The sequence below is a fragment of the Girardinichthys multiradiatus genome, chromosome 12 (assembly GCF_021462225.1).
Source record: "Girardinichthys multiradiatus isolate DD_20200921_A chromosome 12, DD_fGirMul_XY1, whole genome shotgun sequence".
Lineage (NCBI taxonomy): Eukaryota > Metazoa > Chordata > Actinopteri > Cyprinodontiformes > Goodeidae > Girardinichthys > Girardinichthys multiradiatus.
This window is the reverse complement of record NC_061805.1, coordinates 46250923-46266744: the sequence shown is the minus strand read 5'-3', so window position 1 is coordinate 46266744 and position 15822 is coordinate 46250923. Positions and strand designations below refer to the sequence as shown.

Genomic DNA, 15822 nt, shown 5'->3' with positions numbered 1-15822 from the left:
TAAAGTGGCAAACAGTTTGCTAAAAAAAACTGATTTGCTAAAATTAAACAAAGATTCTTTCTTTCTAGAACCTAAATATATTTTCCAAAGATTTCCAGAGACTAAAATCATGAAATGTTTCTCCATAAATGTTCTGTTACAGAGGGATGCTTCTGCTCACTCTACAAGGTCATCCCAAAGTGGGTAAAAAATTGTAAACAATAACCGGCGTGCTGTGAAGGGTTAAATATACAATACACATGCAAATCCTGTGGTATAAATGACGCCATAAATAAGAAGCCGGTGCTCATCATGTGCCTGCAGAGCGAAGGGGAATGTGATTTATGTCTAACCTGCCTCTGCTGTTTTTTTATCTGCCAGCAAACAATCTGCAATAAACTTTAACCTGGAGACAAACCAGAAAACCAACTTAGACAGTTTTTGATCCTTTATCCTGCTGCTGTTCAGGAAAAATGTTTTTTTTTTTTTGTTAAAACATTTAAAAGAATTTCACAGATATGAGATAAATGAGATTTATTTGCACCTGATGCGATTATGTCACTGAGTAACAATGTCATCACTACAACACAGTTTGTATATGTCTGATTAGAAAAACATTAGTGAATAGAACAATATACAACAGATGCAGTGGGTACAGTAGAATTAAGCGGCATCTAGTGGCCAATTTGCAGATTACAACCAAAAGATCCCTCCTCCTCCCATCTCTAACCCTATTCCCAGCAATTAACGGCAAATCTAGTTTATTAAATGAAAATAAATTGAAATGTTTCTTAAGATAGCAGAAAGAACATGTATTAGATTGGATCAAAGACAAAACTGATAATAAATTATAAATTGCATTATTTATAGTCCAAATTTAATTTCTCAGATTAAAAAAAAACTTGATTCCAGAGATTCAGCACCAGGTTTTGTCAAAAATATCTAGTTTGTCAAAAACTCTAAACTTGACCTTTACAGTGACCCTTAAGTCCGCACACCACTTTTAAAATGACAGGTTTTGTATGTAAAAAATGAGACCATGATAAACAAACAAAACTTTTTCTAATGTAGAGTGTGTCCGGTACAATTCAACGGAAAAACAAATCTGTTAGAGGGGTAAAGCTGTGTGTACACCCTGTGACTGATACTTTGATGAAGCAGCCTTTAATTTAGGTTTTGCAGCTTCCCGTGTCCTGACCAGACCATATTTGTCTGATCAGCCTTGCCAAACTTCTCCCACTCTGATTGAGTGGGAGAAGTTCTCTAGTCCACAGCCCTCTTTAGATGACCCTAAAGATTTTCGGTAGAACTTAGTTCTGGACTTTCACTAGGCCATTCCAACACTCTCATGAATTGATTCTTCTGTTGGTTTAAACGTTTAATTAGACTCAATGTGATGTCCAAAAATTAAATCCACCTTCATCTTCAACTATCTAGCCGACACCTGAAGGCTTCAGGTCAAAGTGACCGTATTTGGAACTATTTATCATTTATTTTGGACAAATTTCAGATTTTTCACACTAATGCTTCAGTTGCTCTTCCCTTCCCTGTGTCATGGTGTACATATGAAGCTGTCTCATATTTGTCCCCTTCTCCTGACTGATACCTTCGTACAATGAGATAATTTGATCCCTTTTAACCTCTCTGTAAAATTTAGTTTCAGCTAAATGATGCAAACGAGCAAATGTCAGGAGAACCCTAGTAGGAAAGCAAAACTTTATTTCTGGTTATCCAGATTCAGTATCATCGATGATACCAGTTTAAGAGTGTACACACTTATGTCAGTTATTGCGGTTTTTTAAGTTTTGAGCTTTTTTTCCCTGTAACAAATGTGTTTATTCGAATTGTACAAATATATTCTGATGCAAGGTGAGAAACATCTTGAAATGATTGATCAAAGCACAGCGGGTGTGTAAACCTTTGATTGTACTGTACTTTGTGTATGTTTATATTTTTTGTTTCAGTAATCTAATTCAGTAGATTTTTTAAAATAAGGAGAAAAAAAAGAAGCCCGTTTTCAGATCGTCTTGGCAAAGTCCAAACAACTTTTAGTAATAAAACCTGCATTAAATACTGAACTGTTCCTCCAGCAGATTACAGTTTTCAGTTCAGAGGAGAACTTAACGTGACCTTCCTCTTCTTCTTTTAGTTGCTGGAGTCGACAGTGAAGTTGGCCGTCTGGCTGTCGACCTCACACTCCTTGTCGTCAGATGTTACCAGAGAGCTGATGGACCGGCAGGTCATGGTGGAGTCGTAACTGGTGGGTGAAAAGGCTGCAGGGACAAAACGGAGGCTTCTAAGATTTAGAGTCACAGTTCACTTCCATACTTCCTAAACAATTTCCATTTTTCTATCATCATCAGTATAAATTCAAATGAATGGATGGATGGATGGATGGATGGATGGATGGATGGATGGATGGATGGATGGATGGATGGATGGATGGATTTTGATTTTCAGACAGGAACTACAGAACAAATCCTTGATGACGAACATCAGAAACCCAGCACTGGTGTGTTTTTTTTTTTTTTTGGCAGGACCCAAATAGTAATTTATTAAAAATAAAATAGATAACAACAAAAACAGAGCACAGAACTCTGAACATTATGGCCAGAAACTAACAGACGGATCTGGCAAAGAGCTGACTAAACTGGGAGGTATTTAAGCTGTGGTGGTGATTGCTGACCAAGCAGCAGGTGATTGGTAACACGGTGGAGTTGAGGGGCGAAGCAGGGCGCTAGAGTGAAGTGATAAGATTGTCTGGGGAATGACGCTCAACACATAGGGAACAGATAACCTAACTAAACAGCACAAAATGATTTACTAATTATAAAACACAGGACAAAGACTATAAACCAAAGAGAACCGAAGCACAAGAGAACAATGACAGAATAAAAAAATACTGTTCATTTAAAGTCTCTGAGTTCCATTAACTCTACTCCTCCATTGACTCCTTGTGTAGCACATCTGTAATCTGATCCCACCTGACATCCCTGTCTGTATGTTGAGGCCCTCCAGTTAGAGGCTATTAGTTGTTCCCCCGTAAGCTTTAGGACCAGAGGGGGTACGAGCTGTGGAACATGCTGCCTCTTTCCCTACATTATTTAACTTTTATTCAGGAAAGGGATTTTGATGGCGATGCTCTTCGTTGTAAAGCACCTTGTTATTCTATGTCTATGACAAGTGCTCTTTAAACACCGTATGTTTTGGTGTGTACTCTATGGCTACCATTATTTATAAGAGTTCGCTAAACCTGTTTGTTGGTGGTGCTTGTTTGAATATTTTTACGTTTTTTAAAATCATTACATTATCTCTGGAGTGAAGGAAATTGTGTAAAATGTCTTTTTCATCCCACAGAATATATAAATGTAATCTATAATCTTTATCTTTGAGGATCCCTGCCAGATGACACAAATGACGTCCATTCAAATGTAGTAGCATTTTCAAAGGTCTCTCTTGCTCTCCTCTCCTCAGCAGAGGTGGGGAGGAAAAGACGAGTAATTTTTCTCCTCATTAACTTCCTGATTGGTTTTCAGACTCCAATTTCTGCTCGTCTGCAGTTTGTCACCAGCTCAGAACTGACAGCTCGATCGTTAATACTAATGTTCGTGTAGCTTTCATTCCTCAGCGGTCTATTTGTACAGCACTAACAGCAGGTTGGTGCGGAGGGCAGCTGTGAATTAGCCTCCACACTGTTAATTCTGCCTCTGTTCATCAGCAGGAAATCTACGATGTAATTAAAGGCTGAAACCAAGCGGACGTGTTAGTTTCAGCAGGGACGTTAAATCACAACACATGTTCTCGGCTATCCTCTGATCTGCTGTGTAATTAATGCCGAACCACTGAAACAGCAGAAATCCTTGTTCTCAATTAGCAGTCGAACTAACTGCTCTGGTTGTCAGCTGGCTGTTAGCTGTTGTATCTGCATGTACAACTGTATCTATCTTTTGCAGTGCTGTCAATTCATACCAAACTTTTTCAGGCATCAAAAGACGCCATAGAATGTTTTTACTATTTCTACCTGCCAGGGGAATCTTTTTTACCTGCTCTGACAACCGATGATTTCAAGTCATTTTCTATAATCTATTCATAGTCTGCTGTGAGGAAATGTGGTTCTGTAACACAAATAAATCATGTCTCCATCTGTTGTAGTGTTTTTTGTTTGATCAGGCGTCATAATCTGACTTTATGAGTCAACCGGCCCAAACAAGTCAACTGGAACCAGAGTTTAATGAAAAATGTTCATATAAAATCTTTGGAAAATTAGTTTGAGTGTATCTATTTTTATTTATTACCATAATTCATCAAAAGACTTTACTACCAAGAGGAATAAAACTGTTCAGTACAATCCTGATTGTGAAAAGGTTTGGATGTTGTAGGCAATTTGTAACAAGACAGACTTACCAGAGAAAGTTCTGCTTTTCTCAAATGAACTTTTGCCCTTTTCTCAGTCACTCAGCACTATATATAAGATTTCTAAACTATTAAACTGTCTTTGTGTGGAGTAACAAAAGGAAGCTTTTTTAACCTCCCACTTGTCCTGTTGAGAAAAGGAGGGAGGGTTTTAATGAAGGTGCAATCATTTCTGCTGCTGCCAAAAGAAAGGGGGGAACAAAAGCCCAGATGTGAGAGGAGATGGTAATTCAGCCTGATCCAGAGAGGATAAGCTCTCTCTGTGGCTTTCATACTTCACACTCATCACCCATACTGATCGAAGAAGATAACTCTTAAGTAAACATTCACACACAAAAATCTGCCTGTCACTGTAATTAAATCACTACTGAATATTTCAGTAGTGTTATCATTCATTAAGACACAGCTTGCACGTTAGAAATATCACATTGTAAATGTGATTTTAGCTATAAAAAAAATCTATTAGCAATTAAGTGAGCATAATTTAGATTAAATCAGAGTAGCTGCAGGATGCCTGCAGCAAATGTCTGTCTGAATGTTGGAGCATTCTGAAACAAGAAGCCTCTTTGGATGAGACAAGAAAAATATTGAAGAATCATTGCTCCCTTTTTCTAGCACCAAGGATCACCTGTCTGAATGTGTCAGAGGGGTTCAGGGCCAGCAGCATTTAGTGAGGCTGTTATGAAGGGAAAAAAAATTAAATCGGAAGAATGAAGGGTTGCCTGCCACATGACAAGGTTGCCTTGAGATTAAATGGCAACCATTAAAATGATACGAGCTGTGTCTAAAAAAATAAAATAAAATATTGGCCATGGACCGTTTGAAAGTCGGACCTATGCACGTCCATCTGCGGACGACCCTTGTAAAGATGGACGCTCCCCTCTCTGGGAACGACACGGGTGTCTGGCTGCTCATCATCAGATCGGACCAGCAGCAGGACTTAATGGCCCAGAAAACTCAGTCAAAGAGCAGACAGGCGGGTGGGCTTTAAACACTGAGCACTGAAAACACTCAGCTGATGTTCACACTGCAGACTTTCACCCTGCAGTTTAAATATCACTAATCAAATCTGACTTTTTCCTATGACTTCTAATGCTTCAAGTCCAACAGTTTCAATACGGCCTCCAGCCTTTTCTCTGTGACCATGGAGGCAAGTGTAGATAAAAATAATGGCACAGAGGTGGACTTTAGTTTAGTCAGATAATAATCTGGAACAGAGTCGGGATTGTAAGTGCTTTAAAATCAGTCCTTATTAAATGTAATTTTAATAGCCACATTTGCCTTTTGTGGATCAAAGCAGGGGAAATGTGAATGGCAGCAGCCTCACAGACAACTTTGACTATTTAAAACATATCAGTGAAGCCACGTACTTACACAGACTGCGTTAAAAAAAAAAACTGACAACAAACCAGACTGAACTTTGAGTCTGTTAGGATTAACAAAATTATTTCTATTTGCTAAATGGGAGAATTATAAGAGCTATTTCTTCCATATTGTTTTGAAAAGGCTTTGTCATGGCCACTCTAAAACAATGAGTTTGTTGCCACCCTGTAGCTATTTAGGCTGTTTGCCTAATGTCCTTTTGGAAGACCCGTCTGATGTCTTGAGACGTTCCTTCATCATTTCCATATAATGTTCCTTTCTTATGATGCCATCTATGTTGTGAAGTGTCCCAGTTGCATAACCCTAGTGTTACGAAGTGGTTCTGCCTCAGGACCTTCGTCAGAGTTCATGGTTAAATTAATTATAACAAGTCATCCATGTTCTAAAGAAGCAAAGCAGCCCCAGACCATCACACTACCACCTCGTTTTCTGAAACGCTGTGTTAGCTTCACACCAGATATACAGGGTGCAAATGTGAGATGGGCCTTGTGTTCTTTTAAGTCAGTAGTGGTTTTGGTGCTGAAACTCTCCCATAGAGGCCATTTCTTTTCAGTCTCTTTCTTATTGCTGAATCAAGACGTCTGACTATAACGGAGGCAAGTGTTTTAGATGTCGTTGATTGTTCTTCACAACCTCCTGGATCTTCATGAAGGTCCTCTTGGAGTAATTTTGGTGGACTGGCCACTCCTGGGGAGGTTCCCCAGTGTTCCGAGTTTATTCTTTATTTGAGGATAATGATTAACTGTCATTTGATGAAGTCCAACAGGCTTTAAATTAGCCTTGCAACTCTTCCCAGACTGATGTCAGTGACCTTGTTTTTCAACTGCTAATACATGTCTTTAGATCTGAGCATGAGGTGTTGCTGTTTGAGATCGTTCAGCCTACTTCATGTTGTCAGGCCGATTCTATTTAGATATTTCTTGATTCTACAGCTCTGGCAGTAATCAGGTTTGGCCGTGGCTACTAAAGCTGAACCAATAAATGTGGGTAGCTGCAGTTAATACATTATTTAATGAGGGTAGAAATTATATTTTCACACTAGGCTAGGCTGATTTGGATACCGTATTTCCCTTTATAAATAAAATCATAATTTGAAAAATGCTTTTGGTATATAGTTTGTTTTTAGGGTCAATAAAAAACAATATTAAAATCTGTCAGAGGATCTAAAACATTTAGATGAGACAAAAAAGCAAAAACAGAAGAAATAAAGGGGCAAATGGTTTTCCACAGCACTGTAGTTTTCACATACATAACTCTGTTTGAGCCATTAAAAACTACTTAACATTTAGGTAGCATGGGCGTCTGAGTTCTGCTCAAGTTGGAATCAAACTCACAACTTTCTGCCATTAACCACAGCAATGCTTCCATCCCATCTGTTTTAATAAATTGAATGAAATGTTGGTTTTAATCAGCAAGTAACAGACCAGAACTCTGCCAGCACGCCTGGTAGCTGATGCTTGAGCTACGTCTAATTTTAAGCCACATCAAACACTCTAATCAGTGAACTAAACAGAGTCAATAAAAGCTTTTGCATTGCCATTATTATGGACTGTTCATTTCACTGTGCGCAGTTCAATCTCCCATAAATTTCTCACTCTCATCTCGCAAACTGAGAGCCACTGAGACACTTGTTCAAAAGGACGGAGCCTCTTTTGAAGCAATTAAGATGTTTAAAGAAACACTGAAAAGATCATTATTGGTTTGCCATGGAGCTGATGTGAGTGGAGAACCAACACAGTTTGACAGAAGGCATCAAGCGTTGAGGTCAAAGGCTAATTAAGCAGAGAGCACCCTTTGCTCCTGCATTGTTAACCAATCTGTCCCCAGTGAAGATGACCGTCAGAGAGGCGTGACACCACCATCGTCTCCGCGCTAAATCTCCATTTCGGCTACTGTGCCCCATCAGCTCACAAAATGGCTTGTCAGTCTATCGTCGGGCTTTCTGACATGATCCATCGAAGAGTTATGGATATGCAATAATGAGCTGAGGCGGCCGATCAATATTTGCGTCACTTTTCTATCATTGCGCTTTAAAGCAGAGATTAATTGTGAGTCGACAACGTAAGAAAAATGCCAAAGTAAAGGACACAGGAAGAGTGAAATATATTGCTTTGGAAGGGAGAACACTTCTCGCTGGTGCTAAAGCTGCCTAACGTGTTTATTCAAGTCGTTCAACTGTGTCAGAGAGCTGCCACGGAAACATCACTTATTGGTGCACACCGAGCGGCTGCTCAAACCAACGTGAGGGAAGTTAATAAATGGGCACCTTTAGGTAAAAGGTTACTAAGCTTGCTTCATAAGATCTTGAGAAAAAAATATCTATTAAATCCAGAATAACATATAAATTATATGAGAATGAATACAAATCACATACAGAAGATTATATCTGAAGAGTTTCAGACCATATATTAAAATTACTTTTCCAGCAGCTTTAAATGAACAGAAATAAGGTTGCAGGACGGATGTTATTTTTTTGGCAACAATAATCCCAGGATTTTCACAGCAAAATCCTCATGAAAGCTTTATTAGAATTTCCCTGTATGCTCTAAAAGAAAAATATAACGCAGCAATTGGGCCTCCTTGAAATGTTGTTTTTATCCGTTTGATCAAATTTTCAAGCTTCTGTGAACAGTTGAAGTTAAGTTAGTCTAAGATCATTCAGTTTAATTAAAGATTATTGAATTTGAAGGGTAAACAGAAACAACAACACTCAGGTAAAATGGACACTTACTACATAAAAGTTCATTTAGAAAACTAAAGATAAAAGAGGACAATGAAACCAGTCAGGATCTGACTTATTTAGCGCCCTTTTTGATTTTCTGAATTACAGTTTTCCATTTTTATTTTTTTAAATTTCATATTTTAAACTGTAAACAGATTCTTTTTCCTTTAAGATTTTAATTAATATAATAATTTATAAAAATATTTATACAGTTTCATATAAGGTGATATAAATTTGGTGGGATTATTTGAATAATTTACTGTTTTTTTGTGGATTTATTTGAATAATTTACTGTTTTTTTGTGGATTTATTTGAATAATTTCCTGTAATTTGTGGATTTAGTTAAAAACAGACAGCATTTGTTTCATCTGAGAAGACATAAACAGTCGGTTTGTAAAATAAAAACTCTTTACATATGAACTTAATGATTTTCCATCAACGCATTTCTGTCTAAAGGACTATCTGAACCCAGTTTGTGATGATCTGGGCTGTTTTACAGGGAGCATCGTCCTGCTGGAAGAAAACCATCAGAAGATGAGTCCACTGTGGTCATTAAAGGATGGAGGTGGTCATCTACAACACTTGGGTAGGCTGTGGTGTTTAAATGGTGCTCAGTTGGTACTGTTGGAAAATATTCATGCTATGCTTATAGGATTGGTATGGCTATGCTTAAGTATGTTTAATAATGTGTGAAATAAAATGTATTGTGTAATTTAGAGGCCTCCAAACAGGCTTATATTTGTGTGTGTTGGACTTAGATATCATCTGCCCAGTAACTGAAGATATTTTTGGATGTGTCTCTGTAAATCTTCTGCCTAACGACAAGAACATATTTCTGTATGTAAGACTTACTTTTGCCCAATGACAACAGATATTTTTATATTTCTACATATGTAAATAAAGGTCAAAAGTAGAAAAACAGGAAGTCTCGAAAAGTCAGCTGAATGGGTGTCAGACAGCTCCAGATATGAAATCAGACAGTCGATTAAAATTTATGTTTTTTCATGTACAAGTATACGCCTGACTTTTGAATAAAGACTGCTGTTCTTGGGGAAGTAATCAGAAGTTTCGGAAGTTTCAGAAGGATTTGGACGATCTTTTCCCTGTACAGGCATCTAAAGACTGCAGTCTCCGTGTTTCTTTTATTACTTTGTTTTTTATTAATAACAGTATAGGAGGTCTTAGCTTTACCAAACAAACGAGCATGCAGGAGATTAGGGATAACTCCAACAGTACTAAGGGGCCCAGTGTGCGTGAAGAAACTATCCCCCACACCATAAGACCACCACCACCAGCCTGAACTCTTACTAAGACAGGATGGGTCAATGCTTTCATGTTTTCACCTAATTCTGACCCGGCCATCTGATTGTTGCAGCTGGAATTGATACTCTTTAGAACAGGCAACGCTCCCCATTCTTATTATTTCCCACGTTAACATATTTCATGTGTAGTCTTCCTGTTAGCTGAGTGGCACCCGGTCTGGTCTTCTGCTGCTGTAGCCATTCTGCTTCAGAGATGGCAGCATGTGGGTATTTAAGCTACTGGTGCTTTATTATCATCTCAAACTAATCCTCCTCTGAAAACTGACATCAACAAGGCGTTTTTGGCCCACAGCGGCCACTGATGGGATATTGCCTTTTTTTCACAACGCTTTTCTGTTAGAGATGGTTCTGTGTGAGAATCCCACTAGATCAGCAGTTTCTAAAATGCTCATACCAGCCCGGCTGGCACCAACAAACTTAAATCTTCCCCATCCTGATGATCAGTTTGAACTTCACCACGTCTAGATGCCAAAATGAGTTGCTGCCATGTGATTGGTGATTTCCTATTTATGTTTGCAACCAATTAAACATGAGCATATCATTAAAGAGGCCCTAAGTATCTAGATGATATCAAGATCTCTCAGCTTTAGCAGATCTTCTGCATGTTTAATTCCTTCTTAATCTATTATCATCATACCACGCACCCCAAACCCAGACTAACAATGCTATAAATGAACTCTTGTGAAGATTAAAGGCTGTATGAACAAGGCAAGATTACCAAAGTTTGCAAAACCAACTCATTACAATGAGTCAAAGACAAATATTTTACATAAATGAAATCCCATAAATGCTTCATCTCTTTCAGTCACAGTGTCCTCCTAAGTAAGAGCCTAAATCATTGAAAACTCTTTAAAAGAGGCACTGGTTGCATGTTCTTATCGATACTGAGAACCCGGTGAGGTCAGGGAGAAGAAGGTTTCAACAGCAGTCAGCAGGACCAGGTTTCATTTCATTTCATGCCACCAGGACGGCGTGTTTGTGAGAGAGAGAGTCAGAAGGAGAAATAGAGAGTGAGGATGATGGGACATAAACTAAACAGCCCTGGCCATTTAATGTCTCCACAGCCCCAGGCCTGTGTTAATAGTGGTGTTGTACAGCACATTACTATGGTGCTTGTGCCCTGAGCAGACAATTATACTGGTATTTAGCCCATCCACAGCCCTAGAGGCTATCAGGGCACTTAGCAGCACAATAAGCAAGGGAGGAGGATTTGACAGGTCTCTCAGGAGTTTTGTTCTGTAATCAAGGACCAGGAAAAACGCTAAAACGAGACATCCAAGGCATCCAAAGGGCTGTTATTTCAAGGTTTCTTTAATAATAGCAATAGCAATAATAGCTTGCATTAGTAATTTTTAGAAATATTCAACAAAAATATTTTTAACCGACTTTTAAGATGGACTAAACAAGGAAGCTTGTTACAAAAACTGGGACTGCAACTGGATTTTAATTTGAATCAAATAGAAGTGGACTGAATTAAAAATAAATGTTTGGTGTTCTGTAGCACCCCCAGACTACCTTTGTTGTGGTAGTGAAATACTATGTGAAAAAACTAAACTAAGTTTAAAGAACTAAATCTTAGCAACATGTTAAGATGTGTTCACCAAACCTAATTACATAGAGACTTGTGAACAATATACATTTTTAAACTACGTTAAGAAAATCCGATCATGGCGTTTACTATGAAGCAGCACGAAGCGGGTTCACTCACTAACCTGGACCTGTTACCGGTTACTCCCAGAGTTTGTCCTGTTAGAAGCTGAAAAACAAAAAACTGTATTTCTTCATTAAAATGCCCATCTGTTAAAAGTTGTCTGCATTTATCCAGAGCGTCTGTGCATCATACTGCTACTTATTGTGTATCGACATTTATGTTCAAATTCACCACTGACTTGTATAGTTTTTTAAAAGATAACTTAAAGTCACAAATCAACTGAGACGCTCTTAATATATATAAGAGTCTAGACTGCAGACATTTCTAATATTCCCTCCTGCTAGACTGACCATTTGTATCTACGTACATGAAAGAGGATTTAAACTAACTGGATTTGGCTGAGATATAAATAAGCATATTAAATTGCACAGACAACAGCAACAGGGCCCTACTTCTTGCTGCAGGGCAACAGTGCTACCAACTGCGCCACCGTGCCACCTAAATAAAGTTACTTACTCACAAAATAGTTGTTTTTCTTTTTGTGACCAGCTTTTATCCTGCCTCTTTTATGTGATTGGTTTATTTATTCTAACTCCACCTGAACAAGGTCAGTAACCCTGGGTTGACTGACCTTCACTGTTATGGTCAGTTAAGCTGGATCTCCTAAAAACACCATGGAAATGTTGACTTTATACCTTATAGTAAAAAGGGCCCCTTTAAAATCCTTTAAAAAGTCACTTTAACACTCTTCTGGGTCACTTCTTTCAGTTTCACCTCTGGTAATGAATCAGGCGAGTAGATGTGCTAAATGTTAGTGATGTTTTAAACCTATCAGTGACGAAGGAAATTAACTCTGGCTACATGACATGAAACAGCGCTTACTATGAAAAGGTCACCGCTTTGCTGTGAGTCGCCGATTTGTTTAGGTTTAATAAATCCAGAAGAGTGAGAGGCCTTTGTTGTATCTTAAAAATGAGTGTGAGGCGGAGGTTTGTGAGAGTGAATGGGTGAAAAGTAATCTGATCTGAAAGCAGGTAAAACCCACTTTATACACGAAACAAAGAAACATACTGGCGGCAGCTTCTCAGTTGGGTTGTTTTTTTTTCTTCAGGGGAGGCTGACAACCTGAAACGACAGACTTTATACGCAGTAACTCACTTTGGTGTACAGTAGAATATAGATTGAAGAGAGAAAAATCAATAGAATATCATCTAGAAAGATAGTAATGGATTTCTAACTTAATGGGCTCACACAGGTCTATCGATTAGCAGGATGAAAATCTGCAATACCTCAACAATCTGATTTGCATTTAAATTACAGTACGCGTTGCGCTGACACCAATATAACAACACAGACAAACGTATAGCCTGTACAGCGGCGCTCGATCATGAGGTCTGACTGTAGTGTAAATCTGGTTGTAAAAAAGTATGAAAGGAAAAGTTGCTGTGCTGAGAGCTTGCAAACTTCTAAATTCTGTCAGGACAAGGACGAAAAAAATGTCACCTATAAGTCTGAAGCCACCATAACTCTTGTTGGGCAGCTCATCTGAGCTTCCCTGGTTGGATCTTGAGGAAGCGTGGCGGCTGTTTGTGGAGAAACACTGTGGATGTCTCTGTGTATGTGTATATTTGTACTGAGTGGGTGGGGGGGAGGCGATGTGAGATGAGATGTTGAGAGGGCGGGGAGGTGGGGAGTTTGATGGACTGCACTGTCACCTCCCGGCCGGCGATTTACAGCGCCGGGGCTGCTGACGAGCGCGGGGCAGTAAACAGGCCGGCCGGGGGCGTATTTCACAGGGAGCTGGCTTTTATGAAGAACACCGGGATGGCTCTACCCACAGCTCCACCCGGACCGCCGTGACGGATGGAGAAAGACGCATGACAAGCTTCATCATTGTTTGTAAATCTTAACTGTTCCCGCTCACTAACTCCAGAAGGCAATTTTGCGGAGACAGCGAGGCCTGCGAGGGGGAAGGATGAGGAGCGGGGAGGAGGAGGAGAATGTGAGGAGAGGAGGGGAAAGGACAGCGTGGCACTGTTGAAGGTTATTTGGATCTCTGTATTTGGCCAAATGATTAGCCTTATCCTGGGAGGGAGATAAATCTGCCAGAGCGCTGCTTGGCAGCCATGTAGGAAGGGAGGGAAGGGAGGCTCAGAGATCACAGAAACTGCCTATTTTCAGACTGATCCAAAGGAAAACAACACAATAACGCCAAACCAATTTACCTAACCCCACATAATTCAGATGTTTTTATGCAACATCCTTTTAACTTCTTGGATTAATGAGATTAATCATTTAATTCTCAAAAACTAACAAGTCAAGATTAATTAAACAGTAAAACCATAGCAAAAGATGTAAGCTTGAGCATTTTGCTGAAAATAAAGACTTGGTTTTAATTGATGGTAATTTTATTTGTTGAAGTAAGTGTGGCAAACTTGTAGGGTGTTGCCATTCAATTGGGTCTATAATTTGTAAAACTGTCGCTTTTTTTTTACAATTGTAGCTGTTACAAAGAGTCTCAGTGTGTGACACACCTGTTGGCTTTGTCAGTAACTTGTACCTGTTGCTGTAGTTTTCATTGTTTCATTTGGTAAAAGAAAAAAAACTCAAAATGATTAGACTTAACATAAAGGCATGACGTAATAATGAAACAGGATATGAAAAAGGAGCCTTACTGGAAGATACTGAATCAGACTACCAAGGAACGATTGAAATAACATGGAATCATGTGCTGGATGCACATTTCAGATCAATGCGAACTACGTTTAATAAACAAAGAGGACGCTCTTTGTGATAGCAACAGTTTGGTGATGGATGACGGTTTGATCTGCTAATAATCAAGCTGCTGCTTTGTAAAAATGTGAAAGGGACATACGGTTATGGACCTGCAACCCTTCATGAGGCTTTGAAAGTAAATCCTGCTTTCCGGGTAAATTGATTTGATTTCTGCTGAGGGTTGGTGTCTTAGTTGACACTAAAAGGTGGGACCACCCGCTGGGATTGTTTTATTCTTGTAATGGAGCATGGCGATTCACGGTGGGGAGCTGACGTGGGACCCTCACAGCAGAGGGACAGCTGTAGCTGATAAACAAACACCGCTACAAGGGGAGACGTGGGAGTCTGAAGCTTTCTGATGCTGGTGGTGTCATCGCCCCAGGAGTGTTGATGATGTACCTCTGATGCTCTTCCTTTGTGTCCTTCACAGGAGAAATAATATTTTTTACTACGAGAAAAGATTTTGTCTCCAAAAACAGGGAAAGAAAAAACAGAGTTAGATCTGGATTTGTTGTATAAAAAAGTTACACTGATACCAGCAAAGAACGGATGCAGCAGAAATACAGATGTGTTAATACTTGTCAAGGTGTGCAAAAATTCAACCAGAAATGCATCACTTCAACTCAAGTGAAACATTGAGAACCAAGGGAATATTTTTTTGGGGGGGTTAGGGGGTTATGACCCCCCCCCCTTAACAATAACTTAACTTAACAATATGCATTGTTAAGTTAGCTGATGATTGGTTTTCTATGCCACTCGCACACGCCTGTACATGCAGACACACTGAATGTACTAGCTCCGAAATACAGTGGTACCCAGGTGCTTTGTTAGACCTGTCACCTGGACCTCTGGGGCTGAAGGTCCAGATGTTTTCAGAACAGCCCCGAATCTCATGAAAGAAGACATTTAGGAGTTCATGTCTGTTCAAAAGAAGCGTTAAGCCCCACAGATTTCACATTATTAAAAACAATCAGTTTTGTTTCTATGGTGTTCCATATAATCAATGCCTGCTTCACCCAATCTGACAATGAGTCTAAAGGAAAAGAAAAGAAAAAGTGGTTATTTGCGCCCACGCGGTACTGCTACTGCGCAAGTACATGCACAGGTTCGGGTGGACTAGCAATTTGTCCATTCTGGAGAGGTCCAGAACGGCTGTTCAGTCCAGGAGCGTTGGCCTGCCTCATTAATCACCCGAAAAGTTACACTGAGCCAGTGTTGCCAGGTGAGAAATGTAGGATTATCATACTAGAGACATAAAATTATCGTATTTTGAGGGAAATTATCGTACACTCGTCATAACCAAAATAACAAGTCTGTTCAATTCAATTCAATTCAAAAATACTTTATTAATCCCAAAGGGAAATTAAATGTTGTTATAGCTCATATTATGAAGGTTTCCTCAAAGAGCTGTTGTAGATGCTAATGGCTGTGGGCAGGAAGGATCTCCTGTAGCGCTCCGTCTTACAGCAGATCTGAAGAAGCCTCTGACTGAAGACACTCTGTTGTTGTAGGACAGTCTCATGAAGAGGATACTCAGGGTTCTCCATAATGTTCTTCATTTTATGAAGAATCCTTCT

General features: G+C 39.3%; 1 protein-coding gene across 2 annotated transcripts in view; it reads right to left on the bottom strand.

Moving 5' to 3' along the window:
- Positions 1-498: 498 nt before the first annotated feature.
- The window catches only part of dmrt1 (doublesex and mab-3 related transcription factor 1), a 41990-nt gene continuing 26666 nt past the window's right edge, over positions 499-15822 (bottom strand). For both annotated transcript variants that reach the window (XM_047381751.1, XM_047381750.1), the window contains exon 5: positions 499-2252. In XM_047381751.1, coding sequence (XP_047237707.1) covers positions 2125-2252 — 128 coding nt within the window. In that variant the 3' untranslated portion in view covers positions 499-2124. The remainder of the gene's footprint in view (positions 2253-15822) is intronic.